This window comes from the organism of the source record quoted next, unplaced genomic scaffold, assembly GCF_019419815.1.
Source record: "Pyrus x bretschneideri cultivar Hongxiangsu unplaced genomic scaffold, Pyrus_bretschneideri_v1 Contig45, whole genome shotgun sequence".
NCBI classification, from domain to species: domain Eukaryota; kingdom Viridiplantae; phylum Streptophyta; class Magnoliopsida; order Rosales; family Rosaceae; genus Pyrus; species Pyrus x bretschneideri.
In genome coordinates this window covers 340324-350792 of record NW_025999779.1, presented here as the reverse complement: position 1 = coordinate 350792, position 10469 = coordinate 340324, and the positions used below count along the sequence as shown (strand labels likewise).

At 36.8% G+C, this 10469-nt stretch overlaps 1 protein-coding gene across 1 annotated transcript; it reads left to right on the top strand.

Annotated features, from left to right (window-relative positions):
* Positions 1–7023: 7023 nt before the first annotated feature.
* On the top strand, positions 7024–9320 carry LOC103927671 (60S ribosomal protein L24). Its single transcript, XM_009336615.2, has 5 exons — positions 7024–7163; positions 7948–8023; positions 8141–8242; positions 8641–8789; positions 8915–9320. Exons 1-5 carry the CDS (start codon positions 7153–7155, stop codon positions 9066–9068), a joined length of 492 nt encoding a protein of 163 aa, XP_009334890.1. The 5' UTR covers positions 7024–7152; the 3' UTR covers positions 9069–9320.
* The last annotated feature ends 1149 nt before the right edge of the window (positions 9321–10469 follow it).

Sequence of the window (10469 nt, the reverse complement as noted above, 5' to 3'; positions counted from 1 at the left end):
TAATATAAAGGCTAAAATTATTGTTTAAAGCCGTCTCATATAAATGTTATATGCTTGAACAATAAGTCCAAAGAATATGTAATTGAGACAATGTGATCTAAAGAAGTTAGATTCATGAGACCATTCTTTTTCGTACACATATCCTAAACGTTTATGATCATAGGATTGCCAAATGGGCATTAACAGTCCATTAAAATTAGTACATGCTATGTCTTTTCTCAAAGAGAGTGATTGGTCTCGAGTCATTAGTGTGACTGATACCAAGACAAGCATATAGGTGATCAATAGAGAATAAGTCCACTGAACGCAATCAACAACGAGTTCTCATACTCATGTCACATGAGAACTCAAGGTTAGGATAATGCAAGTAGTCATTTGACTTAAGGCATCATAGTTATCTTATGGTTAAGTCCTTGATCTTTAACTGTGTCAAAGGCACTCCATCAGAGGGTGTCCATGATATAGTTGGGGCTAAGCCACTTAACTATAGAGGTAGGTGAATGTACAAGGGATCTCTTATCTTTAAACTGTTGAGGGAGAATACTTTATGATATGATTAAGAATCTCTGGCTAAAGTGTGAATGAGATTTAGGAAGCCGTTCCAAATCACATTCAAGGTAAGCATATTAGTAAGAGAATCACATTGGATAGTAGACATGAATAAACTATCAAACCAAACAATGTGATCAAGAGTATTGTATTAGAGAAAGCCCGTATTGCATTGTAATCCTAAACTGAATAGGTTCTCCAACCTCTTCTGATTAGTTTGGGTAGCCATGACATACTACTAGGTGTCGTTCATGGCTTGTGAAAGCCCTAAAGGTGTATAATCACTAAAGAGAGAATTGAAAGCAAGTTTCAATTCACAATCGATTAGTAAGAGTTCTAATCGCCCACTACCTCGCTAAAAGGAACATAATGGATCACATACCGTGTAAGGTAATCATTGAAGAAAATAACGAAGATGAGTAAGGATAGTTAAATAGTTTAATTGTATATGGCAAGGATTAATTAAAAGTTAATTAATCAAGAGCGAAAGGTTCGTTTTAGGCCTTAAATTAGTTTTGGGTTTCTTGACTCAAAAGGGTTTTGGTCCACAAGGCACATAAGGTTTAAGTTGTGTGAAAACTAAAACAAAATGGGCAATTAACCCATTAACAATAGGAAGGCTGGCCATGCTTAGAGAGGGAGTGGTTTTAAACTTATTACAAGTTTGCCACCCCAATGAAGGTAAGTATAAAAGTAACTTTATAGCCTTTTCTTCAAGGTTTTCTTTGAGGAAAGATGAGAGAACATAAGCTCACTCTTTCTCTCTAGGAGGCCGGCCACTATGGGTGAAGATTGCTAGCATTTTCTTCATCCATGGTCACTCATCTTCTTCCTCAACCATCCTACTTAGAGGTCTCCAACTTTAGAACTTTTGGAGAACCCATTCCTCCATCCATATCTAAAAAGTCATGGAGCCAAGAAGCAAAGTTCCTCCATCCACATCCATGGAGCCAAAGAGCAAGGAGACAAAGGAAAGAAGGCCCTCACATGTGTGAATATCCTTTGCTAAGCAAGAGGTGCTTCAAAGGTATAAAAGTTTCTCAACTCCTTTCTTTAAGATTTGAGTGGATTCTTGGTTCATCACAACTAATAAGCTTTGAATTACATGGTTTAACTTTTGTTTTAAAGTGCATAGAAACATGCTTCCGCCATTTAATCATTAAATGCATGTATTATGTTGCTTAATGAACTTAGTTTTTCCCAAATTTTCCTTCACAAATTATAGAGGCAACTTCGAGCACCTTAATAAGAAGGCATATGCTCCCTTAGGATCTTGGGGGCCTTTACGAGCAGCTTTTACGTGCTCATGCTTCTCATAGTCACCACCATCTTTGACGACCTCTTCCATGTGTGAGGGCATAATACAGTCCCAATCATAGCCCTTGTGATTACCATGGAGAAACACACGAAATTGCTCAAACCCATAATGGAAAGCCAAGTCCAAATCCTCTTTGAGATTCTTACTCTTCCGGCTATGTATTTGGCGTTTTTACTTGCATGATTTATACAATGGCTCATTCAGCTTATTGTTTAACTCGACCAATGTGGACTCTTGTTCCACTCACTTTTGATGCCAGACACTTGAGACAGTTGAGTTGGCACCAAATTTGTTCTTTGCTTCAACAATTTAATCGATCAGATCTCGGAATCATAATGCTTCCCACCTATTACATTTGAGCTTCCTATGGTTGTAAGAGTATGATTCACGAATTTTATAGACTGAGTTTTGAAGATATGGCTTTATAGGCGTATCAGGTAAGTGAATAAATGCCACACTAACAAAAATTTGTTGGAAGTGACTGACAAATGACGTTCTAGCATGGATTTATGATTGTTTGTGAAAATTTGTTCCCTCCTTACTGCATTGTCCTTCAATCAGTTTACAACCAAATGGTTCCTATTTTGCCTTCCAATTCAATCACAATTTTATATAACAACATTAAGAATGTCCTAGACAAGCCAATTTGTTTGCAGTTTGTATTCAGTACGGTTTTGATACATTTAATAGGGTTGAGAAATGACAGTTTAGCATTGTTTTTGTTTATGAAAAGTTATGTCTGCCTACTGCATTCTTATCAGTTCATTCCCTCCAAAAGCACACAATAAATTTTGATAGTGAGACATTTCACTAGTACACAAAGAAGGTTATCTTACATACAAAATACATGTAGTCATCCCACTTCTACAACTAAATTTAAAGATATTCAATGACCATCTTTGAACCAAAATTAAAAGGAGACATAGGAAAAGACAGTTTTATGATGAATGCCATATCAAATATAGCCAATTTGGTGAAGCTTTACCAAATTTCATGACCTATTCTATTGCTACATCATAAATGCCTTTATCATTAGGCAACATAAGTCGAGCGTAGAACTTAAAAGAATTAACTCATTTGTGTACAACCAATTCCTCTTCAATTCCACTTCCTTTGTGGTGTAGCTGCACACAATTGATTTACCTGTTGGTGATAGAAGCATATTTATGCGACTTTGTTAGCTTGTTTCTTTGCATTTACATAGTTAGTTTCCATTTATTATAGTGATTTAAGCTATTTTCGTGTGTTTGTAGGTCCTAATGGCAAAGTTGGCAAGAAAGTGCATTTTGGAGCTGTTTTGGGCATGGAATGGATAGCTTGCATATGGAGCAAGGTGGATAGACGAATTTGAAGTCAAATAAGTTAGAATTCATCATTGTTTTGTGCTGTTTTGAGTCTTTTTAGTTTGTTTTGAGTCATATAAGCCTAGTTAAGTGTTTTTAAGTTTAGTTTTGTGTTTTTAAGTCAGTTTAGAGTAGATTAGCATCCCTTCTAATCCCCGGCCTAAAACGATCCCTACTTTCATATACTACAATAATAGGGTTTTAATTTGAGTGTTAAAATATTTCACATCAGTTGGTTCAATTTCATTCAAGTATTTCACGTGTTGCACCTTGGAAAGATTTCTAGTTGCCTCTGTTTTTAGATCTCGGTTGGCATATGCAATCGTTGTAAAATGACAATGAATACGTTCGATTTCTTAAACAACTACACGTGTCTATTCTTCCAAAACAAAATAGATTGGGTATAACATTGTATACATGAAACAGATGCTTTGAATGATGTCTTGCATCACTTATGTCAGAGTGTACCCGCTTGTGGGCAGACTTAAATTATTTAGCTGGAGGTGTATTCAAGGTAATTAGATGATGAGATTTGGCAATGAGCTCTTTCACAATTTGCAAGTCGGTACCTCTTAGGCTCTTCTGAAGTCTTCGGCTCTTTAAAAGTCCGGTGTTGTGGCTGAATCTCGTGTGTCCTGGCAGTATAGGCCTACTGCAATTTATCAATAGTATAGTTGATTTTCAAGAAGAATTTTGAAACTGATTTTTGCAAAATTGCTTGAATTTTGAACTGATATTGCAAAATTGCTGGAATTCTGAAACTAATCTTGAAAAATTTGTTAGAACCCAACTTGCGCACATCTACTGACAAAGGCGTAATTCAGTTGGAATTTCCTATGAACTCTGGCAATGGGAGAATAAGATTGATTGGGAGTGCGATTGAATCCATATCGACTACCTTCATATCTTCAGGAAGAAGGATTGAATCATTGATGTAGTTTTAGAAAACAAGTGGTGTGGTTGTTACAACATCATGATGCTTCCCCATGTCTACTTGTAGACGAATAGCGTGTAAGAGAGAATATGTGATGATTCTTGGTAAAGAGTCTTGGATCATAAGAAACGTAGAGAGATAGTACCAGGCTAGGGTATTTTATAGATCTTGAGAATCCTTGTTTGGAGAATAAGTCTCAAATAAATCAGAGTGCTGATATGCCCCACCTTATTGTCTTATTTTCCCACCCAATTTTTAATGAAAACTTTAATACTGAATTTAACCTTATGTAAAAAGTTTTCAAAAGTCTTGTTAAAAATTAATCCTCTTATATATTCTTTGTAGTAAAAGAAAAAAAGGAATAGAAAAAAAATTAAAAACTTAAAATGAGGAACGAATTAAGTTGTCCAGCAGCCTCCCCATTTTTTCTCTTCATCTTTCACCCCTTTTAAACTCCTTGTCTACCTCCATCTTCTATTTCTTCCATCCACCCCACACACACCAAATGCTCTCTCTTCTTTTCTTGCTACTTTTTAACCCGTAATTTTGAATTGGAATTCGGGAATAAATATAGATATGAATCTTAAAATCCAGATCTCGTAGGAGGAGAAAGAAACAGATAGAGAGGAATGGAGAAGGGAGAAGAAAATGAAACGAAGGTAATAACTTTCTCAGCGGCAAAGAGAAAAGGAGTTGCAGCTGTCATATGTGGTGCCTGGTTGTGGTTGCTTTCGGCTGGGTTGCGCGAGGATGTTTGTGGTTGTTTTATTTTCCTAAAATCTCCAGGATTTAAATAATGCTTTATATTTATTATATTTAGAACTTAAAACAATTAGGGATATTATAGGAATATAAGTAGGTGGGAAAAGTATTCGATTTTTTAAACTTTTTATAGTGGGTAAAATATAACGTGTGTGGGGAGCAAGACAATGGGGTGGCATAATAGGCATTCTTAAATTGAGAGACTACCTAGGTGGGAATCTAGGATAAGATATCAAATCTTCCTAAAATTATGATTACTTGCCTAATCCCTAAGGTATCCTAACTTGACTTGAATTAAATGTTCCTCACATGGGAGATAAGTAAAATAGATATTAGACTTAAGGCTATGTCTGACCGTTTGACTAAAGCTAAGTCTGATCATCTGACTAAAGTTAAGTTCGATCGTCTGAGAGTCATGATCTATGGGTATTCTGGTCCTTCTTGCCACTTAAGGTGCCATGTGCCAAGGCCTAGAAATCATGGTCCTATAGAATTGTTAGAATTTGAAATTGATTTGGTAGAAGTGCAAGAATTTTGAAATCGATCTTGAAGCAAATTTTGAAAATTAGTTTTTACAAATCTATAATTAGTTTAAATTTTTCATAGGTGGTGTCAGTAACAAGCATATTGTAGGCATACTGGAATTAAAATTTTTTGTTTGCTTGTTTTTGGGTTAGGTTTGCTGAGGTTTGAGTTTTTGTCTCCCCTTGAAATGGTTCAAAACTAGTAGAGTTCTATGAAATGATTTTTGTGTTTTTGTCCTTATAGGTAAAACTCATTTTGTATAAATTAACTTAAATCCTGTTGAGAATGAATCCCACATTAGGAAAATGAGGAACCTTACATGTGCTTGAGATTGTGCAACTCCCATACTGCCAATTGGTTTTATGGTGAAACCTTAACTTTCTTCATGGTACCAGAGCATGTTGTCTCATGTATGAAGTCCAACGGGCCACACCTGCTCCACATCCCTCGATTTGTGTTGTCCACGTGTTTTTCGCCACATGTGAGGGGGTATGTTGAAGGTGAATCCCACATCAAGAAAAGAGGGACCTTGCATGTGCTTATAAGAGATTAGGCTACTCTCCATATTGCCAATTGGTTTTATAAGAAACCTCAACTTTCTTCAAATCCCTTAAACCATGTCTAATGGCATCAGAGTAGTTTAATCTGTAATACATGACATTCTAGGATAAATGGAGCATGGAATCCTTTATTATTGGAGTGATGGGGTCCTACTTGTATTGCTACATAAGCAATTTGACACATTTTTGACAAAATTGACAGAATTCAGATAAAGTGAAAAGAAAAGCGAATTCCAAGTGGTTAATTGGTGAAATTTGAGTTTTAGAGGAAAAACAAGATTGAAGTCGAGTACAGTGTACATTACAAAAATAAGCGTATTTTTATACAATGATATTATATCCTTAAGGGAGGGATATTCTACTCTTAAGAGATGATTTATTAGGTTAGGCCACACAAAGGTCCCAACCACTAACTAGGTATTGAACGTAACATAACTATAATACGTTTTTCGCCTTTATGTGAGTTGAACTTATGCCTTCGACTTACAAGTGAAGAGTAATATCACTAGACCGTAATAGGAAAAGTATGCATGAGGGACTATGGAAGAGTGAAGCAACATTTATGACCAGTAACCCAAACTGAAGATGCTCTGACACAATTACAATGACTCCTCCACAACAATATTTGTAACGACCCATGATGTTCCTCTTACCACTAATCGATGCTGATTGAGATAGTCCACACCTATCCCCGTTGTATGACCCAAATCAAAGACGAACTCACCAAAAATGGTCGTTGAATCGAAGAAGAAGAGCAGCGACTAATCGAACAGAAGATCAAAGGCCAAATTGAAGAAAACAGATCGCACGATGAAGAAGAAGAAATTGCGCACAGACGAAGGAGAGGATCGTTGAAACGGGACCTGTAACCGTATTTCGGATTTGTAACCAATCCATTTTGTGTATACAATTTTTCTCATAAACATGGGATGTGTAATAAGTCCAATTTGATTAGAAATAAGCCATATCATCCGGCCCACCAACAGAAAGTAGTCTTGGGCCGAAAAAGACAACAAAATACAACGTCCAGTGTTACTTGCGTGGTTTTTGGTGAGATATTAGGGTTATATATGAAGAATGCTGATACACTCAGCCGCGTAAATCCAAATCTGCTTCTAGGGTTTCCGCTCCATCAACACACAACAGCAGGAGGCAGCAGCCATGGTTCTCAAGTACGCTTCTCTCTCTCTCTCTCTCTCTCTCTCTCGTCGAGATCTGATATCGAAATGGTTTCATTTGCGGTTCTTAAATTTTTCCACATACAATAACCGATGAGAATCCTCTATTTCCTATTTAGATTTTGGATTATGCTTTTGCAGTAAGCTGTTTACATGCTCTGTTTGGTGCGTGCTTGTGCTTTTCTGGGTGAAAAGCGCTTTTTGATTTTGTTGAATGTGAACATCTGTGAAATATTGCGAGAAACAATGGACGAAACCCAATAAATAAGTGTTGGATTTTTACTGTTTGAATCTGTGTGAAAGGTTAGGAATTTTAGCTAATTGTTTGTATGAAATTGTGGAAATCGTGTTTAGGCGGATGCCATTTGATGGTTCACATATGTTACAGATAGAACTAAATCCAGTGAGTTTTCAACTTGTTGGTGTTTTGGTATTAAGTTTTTGAACTCTGTATCACGGAATTCGGTAATTATATTTTCCAGTCTCGGGGAATGCTCGGGGTATTGCGAGGTGCTCGTATGGTTAAAGGCTGTTGATCCGCGTTTGTAGGCAGAGATGTGTACTTCTTCTAGTTTCTATGGATGATATTTCTATGTTTGCCTGTTCGGTGAATATCTATTCTGGTAGTTGTGTAGAGATTTAATGGGAGGTAGACGTATATGAATGGTTTGGGGTTTTAGGCTTAGTAGTTTTCTTCTCTATTTCTTGCCCTTGTGTGGTTCTGTTTGAGCCACGAACATTTGATTCCGCTTTAAGATATTTTGGTGTCGCTTGTCAGGACGGAACTCTGTCGTTTCAGCGGTGACAAGATATACCCAGGAAGAGGCATCAGATTTATTCGTTCTGATTCTCAGGTAAGCAGTCATTAAATCTGAGGTTATTTTACTTTGTATCAGATTATATATTGAAATTGTCATTTGAAAAATGTTGTTATTTCTTCCTTTTTTTTATAACCTGTGGTGGTCTTTCAGGTGTTCCTTTTTGCCAACTCCAAATGCAAAAGGTACTTTCACAACAAGCTGAAGCCGTCAAAGCTTACCTGGACAGCCATGTACAGGAAGCAGCACAAAAAGGTATACTTGCATTTTTCACTTGATATATTAAATCTTAGATGCCAATACTCCCTCCCAACCGATATAGTTATCTTAGAAATGTCCTGATTAGTTACATTGGATATAAGAAGCGATTAAAACTCTGGGAAATTGATTTGGTTTTGATCATCTGTTTTCATCATACATTAGTTATATTCCCATAGAATCTGTATAAATCTTTCTTCTGCTAATCTCCTTGTGATCAATCTTTCATGATAAATTTAGCCTCTTAAACTGCCCCATAGTGGCCATTCTTTTAGTATGAGGTAGCTGGCAGCCTAGCAGTCTGTTGTTTGTATCTCGTAGTTGTATGAAGTAGCTGGCAGCCGAGCGTCTGTTTTGTATCTCGTATTAATTGCAGATGTTCTTGACATAATTAGGATATTGCTCAAGAAGCTGTGAAGAAGAGGAGACGTGCCACCAAGAAGCCTTACTCAAGGTCTATTGTCGGTGCTACCCTGGAGGTTATCCAGAAGAGAAGAACCGAGAAGCCAGAAGTTCGTGATGCTGCACGTGAAGCTGCACTTCGGTTAGTGTTCTTGTCTATTCTTGTAGCCTTGATTCACTTTATCAATCATCTTGTTCAGTTTCAATGTTTTTATGTCAACCTTTTGTGATTCATCGTTTGATTTAATGTCTGGATGTCTTCTGTAGTGAAATTAAGGAACGAATCAAGAAGACCAAAGATGAGAAGAAGGCCAAGAAGGCAGAAGTAACGAAATCTCAGAAGACTCAAGGCAAGGGCAGCATTCCCAAGGGAGGTGCACCCAAGGGACCAAAGCTTGGTGGTGGTGGCGGCAAGCGTTAAGCCACTGTTCTGTTGTCTACTTATTGCGGAGTAGAGTAAGAGATAGGACGTGTTTGTTTAATTTGAAGGTTTTGCAAGGATTGATGGGCCATGCTTGATGGTCCGCTCGTAATTTTCTTTCGTCTATCCTATATCTGTCACTTCGATATTACCAAGTACTTCATGGTTATTCAGTTTGTTTTGGAATTAAAAGATTTGGACCGAGCTTTCACTCGGACCATGCCTATGAGACATGATGGGTGAGTTTTTCAATTGTGGTCTTTGTTCTTGTTCATAAAAGGTCACAGACCCTATACAAGCCTCTGTAAAGCATCAGAAATCCTCTGTCACCATCATATGGATTTAGCACATACCCAAAGAGGCTGAAAACTCGGGTGCTATATTTTTGTTTTTGACTTGCTGTCCAAATATTTTTGTGGCCGTTCCAGGAACACACGAATATGAACGGAGATTATCAAGAAGACGAAACTTGTAAGAGCTCCAAGAAATTGACAAACAAACGGAAACTATATTTTCCACTATTTAAACTATAGGTTTATTTTTAGTTACGTTCCTTGGAACTCGACTTTAGTTTCAATTAGCTTTCTGTAATTTAAAAGTCACAACTTTACTCTTTGAAACTCGTTCGCTTCATGTTGTCCTTAGAACTCGATTTTGATCCTATTTTGCCTCTTGAAATTTGGAAGTCGTCTCTATAAAACTCTAAATTGGCTCTACGTTGCCTATTTTGCCTCCTTATCAATTTCTTTTTTATTTTTTTTCATCTCTTCCATTTCTTTTAAACTTAATGTTCTGTAATTGCTGAATATTAATGCATACTAGAGATTTATAATCAAATTTATTGTACATATGACATAGTCTCATTGGTTGTTGGGTCTCACATTTCGCATGAGGTGACCTATAAGTTTCAGGGAGAAAAGAGTCCACAAGTCAAAGTGAAATGAATTTTGAATTTCAGGGAGTAAAGTTGCGACTTTTGAATAACAGGGGGCTAAGTGAGATCAAAATGAAGTTTCAGGGACGTAACTAAAAATAAGCCTAAACTATGTTCTATTGAAGAATTTAGCGTTGAACATACTTTGAGGAGTTCAAATCTTGTCCAATTTTACAAGTTTTAGAGCATCTCCTATGAACTCCAAGGGAGTTAGCAAAAAATATCTTAAGTGTCCTTTGCTAACATTGTGGCACTTTTATGTTACCCTAAAATTTTGTCAATCCAACCTAATTTTCAACTAACGCTTTAAATTTTTTTCTTCATCTTAAATATATTTTGGGGTCTAATCGGTGCATGTTTAATAGGAGGTTGCAACAGAGCAGGCTCACCGATAGCGTGACGTTCCGGTCAAATTACACAATGCCTTATGCGAGTTTTATCTCTATAAACACTAAAGACCGTTGGGC

Bases quoted from the DNA above. Each gene is read 5' to 3' on its own strand.
- LOC103927671 (XM_009336615.2), top strand. The intron at 8,024-8,140 runs GTAAGCAGTCAT...GTGGTCTTTCAG, and splicing joins TTATTCGTTCTGATTCTCAG to GTGTTCCTTTTTGCCAACTC. The intron at 8,790-8,914 runs GTTAGTGTTCTT...TGTCTTCTGTAG, and splicing joins GCACGTGAAGCTGCACTTCG to TGAAATTAAGGAACGAATCA.